At 42.6% G+C, this 13241-nt stretch overlaps 1 protein-coding gene across 2 annotated transcripts; it reads right to left on the reverse strand.

Annotated features, from left to right (window-relative positions):
* Nucleotides 1-30: 30 nt before the first annotated feature.
* Nucleotides 31-9348, reverse strand: LOC101780530 (rab3 GTPase-activating protein catalytic subunit). 2 transcript variants are annotated; one of them, XM_014804574.2, is made up of 21 exons: nt 9116-9348; nt 8389-8432; nt 8227-8290; nt 8035-8149; nt 7860-7927; nt 7467-7564; nt 7219-7390; nt 6707-6920; nt 5887-6013; nt 5590-5699; nt 5403-5492; nt 4540-4668; nt 4323-4456; nt 3323-3403; nt 3157-3249; nt 3010-3081; nt 2789-2828; nt 2335-2579; nt 1796-1973; nt 1228-1436; nt 31-700 (listed from the first exon to the last, which is right to left on the reverse strand). In XM_014804574.2, the coding sequence occupies exons 1-21, from the start codon at nt 9206-9208 to the stop codon at nt 401-403; spliced, it is 2676 nt and encodes an 891-aa protein (XP_014660060.1). In that variant the 5' UTR covers nt 9209-9348; the 3' UTR covers nt 31-400. The 2 variants fall into 2 exon arrangements, with proteins under 2 accessions (XP_014660060.1, XP_012698422.1); XM_012842968.2 differs by having other exon boundaries at nt 1228-1433; nt 9116-9347.
* Nucleotides 9349-13241: the final 3893 nt, after the last annotated feature.

The following is a 13241-nucleotide window of genomic DNA, read 5'->3' on the forward strand; positions in this document are numbered from 1 at the left end:
GCTACCGAGACGGGAATAGGAACAGGTGGCTGAGTGGAATGCGAGCATAACTAGAATGCAGCGTAAATCATGCTCCACGTCACATCACACTACACAAGACGATCGATGCGACTTCCAAGTCCTCCACTCCAAACAATGCCCTCGGCTAAAATGGAGCTTATGTAGCTCCAGTTCTCTACAGAAAGCCAAATCAAAGAATTCACTCAGCTCACGGCACTAAGATACAGATCTACAGCCACAGACGTCAGTCATACATATCCCAGTATTATTTTCGTGGATGAGGATTTGATCCTTTGATTTGCTGCCAAAACTGTGTTGCTAATCCACCTGTAGATCGGCACCATCGGAATACTAAGCAAATTCTCGATTCAACCTCTTCTCTTATACATATATGTGCAGCTCAATCCCATGATGTCACGGACAATGCAACCCAAAGATCATTAGATGTCCCAGATATATACATCCTATGTGTCTGGATCTGCTCATCATCAGTACATAATGGGGTCGGACTCGAATAGTGACCGTTGCTTATTCTCTCCTTGACTGAGAATATGATTTCTCTTTGCATTGGTTCGTGGCCATTCAAAAGATTTCCCATGCTCAAAACTTTCCTCCATGATTGATTTGCAGTAGGGGGAGGAAAAAGGTTTGACACAGCATCTCTCTCATGCATCCCCACTTTTTCCTTAGTGGTGAACTCCTAACATAGAATGTTAAAAGGAAATCAGGAACATGGCCTCAGAAAATTTGCTGGCAAAACAACGACAGAGCATGGGCACAGCAAGAAACTAACAGAGTAACACCAGATGGAGTCTTAGAAAAATTAAGATTCTGAATAAACTTAAACAGAAAAAAGAAGCACATAGCAATGAATTAAAATATCTCTAGTCCACACCCACATGATGTGGCTGAAAAAACTGATAAGTGACAGAGAAACTTGCAGTGTTGTAGAACAATATCTTCATACTCTATGTTTTAAATATATGACGTTTAGGGAAAGCTAATTAGTTCATTAAGCTTGTCTTAAACGTCATATAATTGAAAACGGAGGGAGTACTATGAAAACCTTCAGTGTTTACTGTCTAGTAAACTATCATATACTGCAATTTTAGGATGTAGGCAACCGATGAGCAAATTAACTGAACGTATGAACATTTTAGTTCCATCAACTTTGTTCCTGCAAATGACCGTATGTAACGAACGAAGGGTAAAGAACATAGCATTTACCTTTTCATAGCAAATGCTTTCCAAAGTACTTCCCATTTTCGGAAGATAGTAGTTGAAGTAATCAGCAAAAATTGCTTGCGCCAGTCGTGGAGCATCTATAAGCTTCCTATGGATGGAAGCAGCAAGAATCAGCAACTTCTCGATGTGCTCAAAGACTTGACAAAGCCTCTTCAGGTCTCCAGCCAAATCACTGATGTCAGAATTCCCTGCTAAAACAACAGACTCAGTATCGCTGCCTGTGGCCAGTGCTTAAGATCCTGGAAGTTCTTTAGTCCCTAAAGGGTTGCTGGCATACAAGTTGGATATTTTATTTGGAGTATCTGTTATTTGCCTGGCAGCCAATAATCCTGGGGCTGTGTTTTAAAGGTGCATTTTGACAGAAAAATATTCTTAAAAACATTCAACATTTCAAACTGGCTGTTGGTTCTTTTGTTAGACAAAGGATAAGCGGGCACAAAAGCTCATCTTGGTAACAGAAGGTCTCCTGTGAAAAACAATCCATAGATACTTACTTCAAAATATAAGTCTACAGTTCACACAGCCAGCCGTATGAAAGGTATAGTAGTACCTTGAAGAGATTTCAGTGTCGACGCCATTGTGGCATACAGCTGATCCATTTTAGTCTTCATTAACTTGAAGCCACCATATGTGGTCTTGTTCAGGATATCAGCTGATGATTTGAAGGCAGTGCACACCATTTGCTCAAGGAGCTGCTGTGGCCTCAAAGTTTCAAGGTAATGAAGCACCTGTGTATCACATATATGGAAAGCTTAATACGCATCATGCTAGTATTTTATCTATAGTAAGATACTTAGATGCTAACTAATAGTCACGAAGATCATGGTTCCAACTTAAAAAGAGAGCCAACCCCATGCAGTTCAGAACTCCCATTTCCAGGTAAAGAAAATATGTGCTGATTAATTTAGTTTTCTTTGAATTAATAACTGAAACCTTCAAACTGCACATTATTCATATTCAGATCGGTCATTTATAACTGAAGAACCACTTTCTAGCACAAAACCACCTGCTCCACCATAATTAGTTGCAATGCCAACATGCCTTCTTATATGATTATGGAATCACCATGGATAAGAAACAACGAACTACCTTTTCTCCTTCCCGAACAGGATCAAGCAGCGACTTCTGTTCGGATACAGGCAATGGTGGAGCATCATTCCAGATTTTGCGCCACATATTCCCATGTTCAGACATACGCTGAGAAAGCTTTCCTTTAGGAGGCCAACCTGAATTACCATCTGCTTTGTCCTCACTCACCCAGTCACCAGGTGAATGCCACCGAATGAAATCTTCAAAAACGGCGTCTGGGTTTGCAGCTTTAAAAGCAGACATATCTAAGCAAGGAGCAGAGCTTCCTGTTAGTAGCAAATGAAGAAATTCTACAATACTAGTAACAAAAAGGAAAAGAAGAATTCCTAATCCAAAAGCCCATTGCCTTGCTCATAAATCAGAGTAAGTAAAAGAAAATTTATGAAGATAGATCTAGGAACAATAACACATCATGTAACGGATGTTAAGTCATGCTGTTCCCAGAAAATCTTACCTGAAGATAATATATCCCTTTCCAGTTGACCAGATAGACCCTGCGGGAACAGAGGAATGCTATGAAAATCAAATCCGATTTAGTTAGGCGGACTTATGCAATAGAGTAAGTAGTGCATATATCCCTCCAATTAACTGAGCTACTGTAGTTCTTCGGACAAACTATGAATCAGAAAGGGATTTGACCATTCATGCATACAAAGAGCAACTTCAAGAACTTACAATGGCATTGCCAAAAGCTTCTGCTGCATGGAGCCTTTCTTCATGCATATCCTCGGTCATCAAAGGTGCATCCTAAGGAACTGATGGAAACATGAGGCAGTGCATGAGGATCACAATAATAAATCTGAAGAAGAGCACAAGCAGAACCTGAGTATATGGAGCATGCATTTCCTGAAATGTATTCAGGAGCATCATTTTAGGCACAACACCAGCTGATCCTTTCCGAGTTTTGTTCACTGCCTGTTCTTAAACTATGAGTAACCATCAAACTGTTTCAAATTCCAAATAAAAACAGTCAATGACAGTATATTACCGTAGCATTTGAAGTTTCATCTTTGTGGCCGGCACCTTTCTCGCGGTTCAGTGATTTCTTTCTCTCAATGCATATCGCAAGCTTGCCAAAAGAAAAAGCAAAAGGCACAACTGCTTAAAATATGCTGGAAAGAAACAGCTCACCCAATAAATTAAGTACTGAATGTTAAAAACATGTTTCACTTTGCCAACTCTCCATTCGTAAGATAACTAAAAAATAGCCCCTTAATGCCAATTTATTAGATGTGAAAGAGGTAGGGGAAAAGTAGTTGCATCATTTGACAAACAGCGGCTTGCAGAAAAGTGTGAAAACCCATGAGACTGTATACCTTGTTAGAGTAACATAATGAAAATTGCATGGATCCTTCTTGTATATAGGACTGATGCTTAGTGACTGATTCTATATCACCTCCTCACCTCCCCCTTCTATCACTCTAAAAAAAACTAGATAAAAAATAAATCCGAACAAAAAAATAACCTTCAAACTTATTCTTGTCCTAATAACCTCCTCCCTTAAACCAACACCCCCAGAGTGTCGATCAGACCTGTCCTCTTAATCGCTATCAGATCAAGCTACCTATCCAAAGCCTGCATGAGACCAATTCTTTTGGCATGAGGAGCACAATGCAAGGACAGCATCATAGCTGGGTTTAGCGTAGTGGCAAAGACATGATGGTAGCAACACTGGAGCATCGATGTTGCTGTGGAATTGAGGGCATTGTGTAGGCCAAGCACAACAATGGAGGCTTGACACAGGCCATATCAGAGCTTGCCATCCTGGCATGGCAGCAGAGCAGAGCTGAGAGCGTGTGTTGTCTGAGTCCGGTGAAGACACAATCATGCTAGAACCTAGGAGTACTACAATATACATGTATTATTTTTTAAATTCATTAAACTAGTATATCAAGCAACAATATAACTAAATAAATAGCATTCTCTCTGACTTATAATCTCGTATGAGGAGATGTGGCCCTCAAGACAAGGAAAAAGTATTGATGTACCATTTGTAACTTTTGGTGGATAAGACAAGAGGAGAGATCAATGCTCGAACTGCTTTTCATCCTAGGCAATCTTTCTGATTCCTCCCAGCACCAACGGATTTCACGTACAAAGTCAATCCACAGCACAGCAATTGCTGGAATAACAACCAAGTCTTTTATCAATAAAGCTCTCCAATAGAAAACAGAAATTAAAAGAAAAGTCAGCAATAATACACACCGCGTATATTACAGTTGCCAAACCACAGTGCGTGCAAACAGAACTGGCCAAAAAGTGAATCTGCAGGTGCACCTCTCATAGCACGGCTATGCTTATTTTCTGCTTCCATATAGTTTGAGTTTCCAGCCTCTGTTGAACAGAAACATAAGAGTTTATTGGATTCTCAAAATGAATTCGAAGAGAAGAGTGCAGAAATTTAATAAAATAACATGATCCATCTACCTAATTTTCACTAAGAAGTAATGCCATTTCATTATTGTTAGTTGAGTTTGAATTTCTGAATCCAGCAACGCCAATCACTACCTGCAACCTCAAAAGCTAGGGTTGACATCCTTTTGATGGCAAGGTAGGGTTGACACCCTTTTTTTTTTTGGCTCAGCAGCTCGTGAAGCATGCACACAAGCTGAGATGTAAAAAGGGAAACTGGGATGGAAGTCACGGGATAAAACTATAGGTGACTAATCAGATCAAGCAAGACAGAACTATCCATGAAGACTGCTGTCTGCTGAACTAAAACTCCGGATGCTGCCAAACCACGAACACACAAAGAGAGTAGCATGAGTTCAGGCAGTAATCCCTTTTCTGCAAATGCTAGCAGATCATTCTCACACTCAGATTAATTGGTCACTCCAGTTACGTAGATTTAAAGAGAAGCTTCCCAAAGTGCTAATATTTGAATAGCATGCAAAAAGTACCATATGAACCAGCAAATTACTTATGTACTCACAGCCTAGTGAAACATTGTGGAATGTTCAGATTTTCAGTATTGAACTTCATAAGTGATTGGCTCCATTATGCTAGATAATGTGTTGACTTAGTAACTATAAGTTTCTTTCAGGCCAAAAAAGGAGGATAAATAGTACCATCACTGAAAAGATCTTTCATAACACGATCAATAACAGATGGTGGAGGCACAGTAGTAGTAGATTTTGAATTGTCCTGGCCTGAAGTATCTGCTACCTAGCACGGCAAATTTGAATTAGAAACAAAATCCTGGAAAGGTAATTGGGGTCACTTGGCAGGTACAGTGACTCGTATCAACTTCTTAACCTGCAACGAAGTCTTCCAAAAACTGTGCCTCCGCTGACGATTCATACGCATTCACTAGAAGATGTAGCTGGGATGCAAACCCAACAAATTTTCCAATAGAATCATCTACCCTACAATGTAAATTTGAACATATATCAAAACAAATGCATCCAGAATATGGGAAAACAACACATTATTATGTATGTACTAGACACCTAACTGGTGAGTGTTGAAATGATGGATAGATATGATGCTTATACTTCATGAAATTGAAATTACTTGCAGACGGTCAACAAGAGATTTACAAAAAAGAGTTACATGTATTGAGATACAACTGGGTGAAGAAACCAGCTATCAGCATCAAAGGAAGAAGCATTTTCCACTTCAGCCATCTCAAGGGTTTCTTCAAATGTCCTCTCTCCCCAAATGGCAGTCAGCTCAAAACCTAGGATAACCAAATGGATCATGTTATTAAATATACATCAATATGAAATATCCTCTGGAAAATTGAAAACATGATATGTATCAAATCCAATATATAACTTGCAACTAAGAGATAACACTTCTTAAACGTATCATTCAACTCACTGGAAAAGTGGACCTATTTATTATAGATAATTTTCTATACAAGAAATCTACCTTGTCCATGTTAGGGTTCCTTTTGTCTTGTATGAAGACTGAACAAGAAATATTTTACCTCCATAGTTACTTTTACAATGAAAGGATAGATTATCTTCTACGTGGAGATAACTTTTGGTGTCAAAGGTAAAATGTGAATCTCAATAACTATGTTATGTACTACCCTTATACAAAAATGCACTTATATGTAAAACAAGGGAACAACTCGATTGAAATGAGGTGACTACCACTAAAATAGGATAATGAAAACTGTAATATATGATGCAGTGATGCTAGATCAACCTTGGATGGTATATATCAAAGTGGATAGACCTCATGTTACTGGATGGTGAAAGGGCACAGGTGTAAAGTGGAATAATTCAGTGGAAATTTTTGTAAGTGTCGGTAGCTTAATGACACTGACCTGTGCCTTTTAGGTTCAGTCCCATGGCTAACGTCGGTTCTTCAATTATGGTTGTTTATTTATAATTACTTGTAAAAGACATGAGACTTCAGTTACCTTTCACAGGATCCTCAGCAGAGTACCACTCTGCCCAAGGGCAATCATCGTCCCATTGTTTTTTGGGGTGGCTTGCAACTTCATTTTCAGTTAATGACTCAGCAGCTTCAGAATCTAAAGTCTCATTATCATAATCATACTCAGGAGTCCTGTAGGTAAGCTTCATTGAGAAGTGAACCTTTACCCTGGATGGAAAATCTGTTGAGGATAGGACCTCCAAAGTCAAAAACAGAAAAATGAAGGTTAACCCATGTACAAACACAAGCAGTCGGTAGGACATGTTGAATATAGAGAAGTTAAAGATGAACAGAATTACTGAACGAAAGCAAGTGATATATTCTAAATTTCAAATGCTACGCATTGTATAACGGTTAGCCACTCCTACCTTTACCTCCTATAAAAAAATTATCTTGGCTTTTTCTCAGCAACTTCTTAGTTTTGTTAAATACTATTAAGATTTAATGGAAGACCACAGACATCAGGAAACAGTAAAAGCTTTTAGAGACACTCACAAACTTTGATAGAAATAGCTCATGTAACCCCTCCAGATGCATGAGTCTTATTGGCACTTGGCTACCAATTCGATCAGCTTCAAATCTTCGAGTAAATACTGTTCCCAAGTTCTGAATTCCTATATGTGCTTTCCGTGAAGGGTCATGAACGGGTACAAATGCTGGCCAATTGCTAAATTTCAACAATCATTCAGTAAAATGACAGTGATAACGCTTGTCAGGGAAGCTAAGCTTTAAAACTCACTCACCTGCCACAATTAGAAAGGGCAATTGCTACAGAACTCAAAAGCTTAGTTGATTCTGGATCGTCAAGAACCACACCGCTGGCACTCAGCGGAGCAATCATCTGTGAGCACATAAGAAACACTATGAGATTTGATTTAATGATGTAAACTAGCCTATGCACAATAACTACGCTCCACTACATATTAGAGCTTGGTGAATATTTTTTTGGAGGGGCACATAAAGTTTGTTGCACTAATAATTCAGTGATTTTAATTGGCAAAATTGAAATTGCTTTATGCTGAAAGAGAGTTAATAAAAGCAAAAAACACAAAAACGTTTGAAGTAATATAAATGCACCCAGCAGAAAAATCATGTGACGGACTATGCTTGTATAAATGTGACATAAAAAATCATACCAAAAATTCATCAACTCCAAATGAGAGCTGCATGCTATGTGTATCATCATCCCAGTATGAGTTTTTGCCTACAGATAGATATCAGTGACTGTAAGAAAACAAGAATAAAAAGCAGAAGTTATCTTGAGAAGAATAACATGACACACAAACTTGCTGAAGGCATTAACAAAATCACCTTTTGCAGATTTCATGAAATGATACTCCATAGAATACACTCTTTTCCCATGCTTCAGTTCACGTTTGATCAAGTATAAGTTTTCAAAGGGAGGAACAATCTCTGCACCTTTTTGCTACAAGAATGTATGTTAGTTAGCAGATCAACGTTTATCGCACGAGCTTGAATATGAGGTCCCAGACAGAGCAGTACCATTAAGATCTTCGGGCCATCTGCAAGCCATTGACGGCAAATGGCCTCTATCTCAGATATAAACCTAGATGATCAAGAAAATCTCAATAACCCTTTGCAGATAACTAAAATTGACCAAAAACGATAATAAAAAATGGATAGCATCATTGTAGATTTGCAGACCTTTCCCATGATGAAGCGATAGTGAAATCATCGAACCGTTCAAGCTGTAGATAGAAATAGAGTATGATAATCAACAGATAAGTTTCAGCTCAAAAGGATTCAGCAAAATTTTAACTTCTGATAAAATGTATGGAGCTGCACACACTGGGCCTTACAAAAAATAACAGTGAAGAAAAGCTAGCACTAATTACAAGTTACACGCTGTCAATCTAAATAATTCAGCAAATGGTATCCAACAAAGCACGGCTGCAGTTACCGAGCAATTAGCGTGTTTGAAGACACACATTATGCAATTAAGCATCATAGAGTTTGTTACATATGATCCCTACAAACTGCCAAGTTGTTCTGCCTCTTACAGTAGCACTTTGCAGCAGGAAACGTGCAAAATTGCAAATGCATACTCCTTTAGAAGCAAAACACTATAAACAGCTTACAGCCCAATAATGGACTGCACCAACTGATCAACACAGTCGTGAACCGTGATCTGGTGGCCAATACATCGACATGTCCGATACTAGCATACTTTAGCGACCAAAATACCGTTCAAATTCTCCAAAAGTAGCCTCGAAACTTCAGCAATTCAAGCTACGAACCTAGTAAGTACACCCCAAAACCAATCCCCGTCATTACGCAACGACAGCACCAAACCGAACACTATTGGTAAAAAATAAAAAAAATCGGAACCGGGTTGCGAGCAAGCGCGTGAAGGAAGCGGAAGCGTGAGTACCTCCTCTTCGGCCTCCTCCTCGTCCTCCTCCGTCTCTTCGTCCTCCCCGATCCGGCGGTGCTTCGCGTACCTGGAGGAGGACGTGGATGCCATGGCGGCGCACTCCCAGAGCGGAGCAGCGGCGCGGTGGCGGAGCGGGGAAGCCTCTCCGCGTTCCCCGTTAGATCGGCGAGGTGGGGGAGGCCGCGAGGGAGGGAAAGGGAAGTGGGCGAGCGTGATGCGTCGGAGGGAGGTTCCTCTGCCGTTGAGCCTCTACCTTTGAGCCACTGCCATGTGGGCCCACATGGCATTGACTCAACGGCAGAGGATCTCGTTCCGATGCGTCGATGACCGGTGGTGGAGGCACCGTACGCTGGTCGCACGACGGTTTCCAGAGCTGCGGGCCACGGCATGGGTACGGGTCCATGGTGTACGTGGACTTGGTCTAGGTAAGAGTAACGATTGACGACATGCTGTCGGCATCGGCCCAATCGGGTGATGGTGTTGGGCCTAACTTGGGCACGACAGAATGGTGGATAGGTTGCCTCATGGTCCAAACGTTACAAACATACATTCGGCCCAATCGGCTGATGGTGTTGGGCCTATCTTGAAAGGATAGGAATAGGATGTTGCTTCATGGATGCTTTCATCCTTTGTCTACGACAAATAATATTCAGCAGATATGTCTTCACTAGAACCCCAGGCGCGGCTTTGCCGCGCCCTTGTTGGAGTCAACCGCCCCATAAATTTTCGTTTTCTTAAGTTGGCTGCTGATGTTTTAGCTTGCCATGGATGTCCAGTTAGAGCTGGGAAGAGAACAAAGTTGGTATTTTGCAGGTTGCTAACTAAGGAAAACCAACAAAATAGTAACACCCGCTGAGAAACAACTGAAGATTTTGTTGGAAGGAAAAACAAGTAAATAGTGATAACTCGATTGTTTTAGTGGACTACGATAACCTGGAAGCATCTGATCAGAGTTTTGGCTCTCACTTGAAGGCAGCCATTGCAGAAATCAAAACTGAAAATGACGGCTTTGGTCACAGGAAATCGTTCAGCTTTAAGGAAAATACAGTAATTGGCAGTATTTGACTCCATGTATTTGAAAGCAGAACAACTTTGACACATTGGAGATAGATCAGCTAGAGGTTTCTTTGATGAATGTTAAGAACGAACTGGTACAACAGCTTTGAGAGGATTTCAATTATGTAGAAGGCTCATATGATTACAAATATGCAGGAGAGGATTTCAATTATGTAGAAGGCTGATATGATTGCAAATATGCAGGAGCCTGATGAAAGGAGCTGGCAAGTTTTAGTATGCATAATAAGACTGTAGAAGTTAAAGGACAAAAGAATGAAATTAATTGCCCTTCAGCAGCTTTTGAAATTTCACCTCTTGCCTATTATGTCACTGGCCATCTAACATATGTTGTATTGGAAATTTATGAGCATCAAACCTGGGGATTGTTCTTCAAAATATCTGAAGCGTTGCAAAAGAGAGGAAAACATATAGTTATGCTAGTGCTTAGAATATTTATTTTCTGGAAGCAAACCACTGTACAAATCTTTATGTCTGAGTACTAAGGTAATGCACCATGAAAACATTTGTATTACTTACTTTAGAAAAATAGCTACCATGGCTGGTTTTATAACATTGCATACAACTGTATGTACTTAAATAATTAAGAAATTGAATTGTCTATATTAGTATACCAAGTAAGCTTGCTCCTGTCTGTGATAAAGAGAGTCTATGTTGTTGTTCTGTTTCTTTTTGCTTTTGGTGAAACAGTATGAGGAAAAAAGAACATAAAATGAATACAGAGTGTTTTAAGAAATCAATTTTAATTAAAAAAGCCATATGATGAAGGGTTCTGTTACTTGTTTCCTAAGGCTTGCTGTAACTCACTCAGTGCAATATATTAGAAGCACAAATACGTAGCCTTACCAGAGAGTTAACAGTTTTATATATCATTGCTAGAATCTCATGTGACGGCATCTACTACATATATCAAAACTCGGTTAAATTTCCCTCAAAAATTAGTGCTGCAGCTAAGCATAAATAATCTAAAGTTTAGCATTTAGACTGAACTGAACATTAATTAAAATGTGAAACATATTATTCTGATTTGGAAGCAATCTATGGAAGCATCGGCGTTTGGTATGCATATTGCTTGACCATGGAGCTACATGGGATTGCTTGAAATGGAGCTACAGGCAACATGCTGCTTTGCACAGTTGGACGGGAGAGGGGAGCAGCAGCAGCTGTACTATGTGTGTTGAGGAAGAAAGAAGAGCAGGCAGTGTCTCAGTGCGGTGCTATGCTGTTCTAGGAAGATGGGGCGTTGATGATGGACCGCAGCTGGATGCAGGTGCGGACGAATGACCAGAAGTGAATGGCCGGAGCCGTAACTGGATGCCGGCAGCCGACGCCCGGCCGTGTTGCTTGGCGAGAGGCAGCAGCCGTACTCAGACCTTCTTCCTTCTACAGCAGCAACATCAGCCCGGTGCTCTGCTCCAGTTCCTCCATCCTTGCCGCCACCTCTTCCCACTTCCCAGCACTGGCCGCTACGATGAACCCATTTGCTTGCTGCGATGGTTACGGACGCTCATGGGATTGCTGCGAGCGAAGAGTGATGCGAGGGCAGGACGCGGGAGCCAAGGCCCCACACGGAGGGGTGATGCTCTGATGGATGCCGGGCTGGCCGGAGCTCGCGACTCGCGAGGGGTGCCAGATGCGACGGCTACGGGGAGACAGGACCAACGGGGGAATGCCGAAGTCACGCGAAGGGTCGCGATCGCTAGCGCCAGAGGCACGAAACCGACGGCAAGATGCCAACCTGCTTTGCACCGGACGGTTGAAAAAAACAGCGTGACGTGGCTCAACGAGGGCTCGAGGAGCGCCCGATCCCGTGACCGGGATTCGTATATTAGAGATGCATTCTTCTTAGTTCTAGAATTTTTTTTCTTTTTTTGCGATGATCTTAGTTCAACTTCTAGATCCCATGTAGCGGATCTCCACGGTCCACGGATAGGCGCTAGGACTGAGGTTATCTCACAGAGTCACAGTTGACACCCCGCGCGGAACGCCGTCGCCAGCAGGCCCTGCACAGACCCGCGAGGCCGCGATCACACACGGGCTCGCGCGAGCGCTTGCAGGCTTCCAGCGCACCAGCGGTCTCGCGGCGCGCGGCGCGGCGCACCGGCAATCCGGCGTCGACCGATCGGCACATCAGCACATGGCAAGAGATCTTTGCCAACCACCGCGCGTCCGCGAGCACGTGGTCCTCGCAGCGCTGGGGCTCGTACGGACGCCTCCCCCATTGGGTCCGCGGAAAAGAACGGAAAGGTAGCCAGGGGGGTGCCGCCGCTGCCCTGCCAGGATGACAGGGGCACCGTGGCGGCAAAGCCCAAGGCAAACCGAATCTATCTAGTCTAGCTAACCACACAAGTTGGTTAAGCAAAGCAAAGCCGCCCGCCATTAGGTCGTTGAGCTCTCGCCGGTCGATCGCCAGTGACGGGGGACACCGGGGCAGCGACAGCCACGCGTCGCGCGTGGAAGCAGGGCCCATCCGCCAGCGATCTCGACCGGTCGGGCCGGATCGGACGGCGGGCGCCCGGGCGCGCCGCCACCACCAACCCCGTGCGGCGCCATGCAAGTCTGAACAGCCCTGCTTGGCCCCCTCACATGGCCGACCCCCGCAGGCCACATGCGCGGCGCACCGGCCTCGCGAGCGGCTACGTGCCGGCCTCCTCGCTGAACGGCCGCGCGCGGCGACGGAACGGAAGAAGTCGTCGTCGTCGTCACGATATGGTTGCGAGCAATTATGGATTGGACGTCAGGCACGCCGCTCTGCACCCCATCAAGAAGCGTATTCTATTCGCGGCGCGGTAAGAGCGTGTCAGGCCGACGCGATCAGCGGCGTCAGGGCGTGTTTAGATGCTTGGTTGAAGTTCAACTTATTTGATGCTGGGCGTTTGTTTCCCTTTGCTTATTTTTAGCATGCGTCACATCAAATGTTTAAATACTAATTAGGAGTATTAAACGTAGACTATTTTCAAAACCCATTATATAAGTGGAGGCTAAACGGCGAGACGAATCTATTAAGCCTAATTAATCCATAATTTGACAAGTAAAAATCTGCTAATGA

This window comes from Setaria italica, chromosome IX, assembly GCF_000263155.2.
Source record: "Setaria italica strain Yugu1 chromosome IX, Setaria_italica_v2.0, whole genome shotgun sequence".
NCBI lineage: Eukaryota > Viridiplantae > Streptophyta > Magnoliopsida > Poales > Poaceae > Setaria > Setaria italica.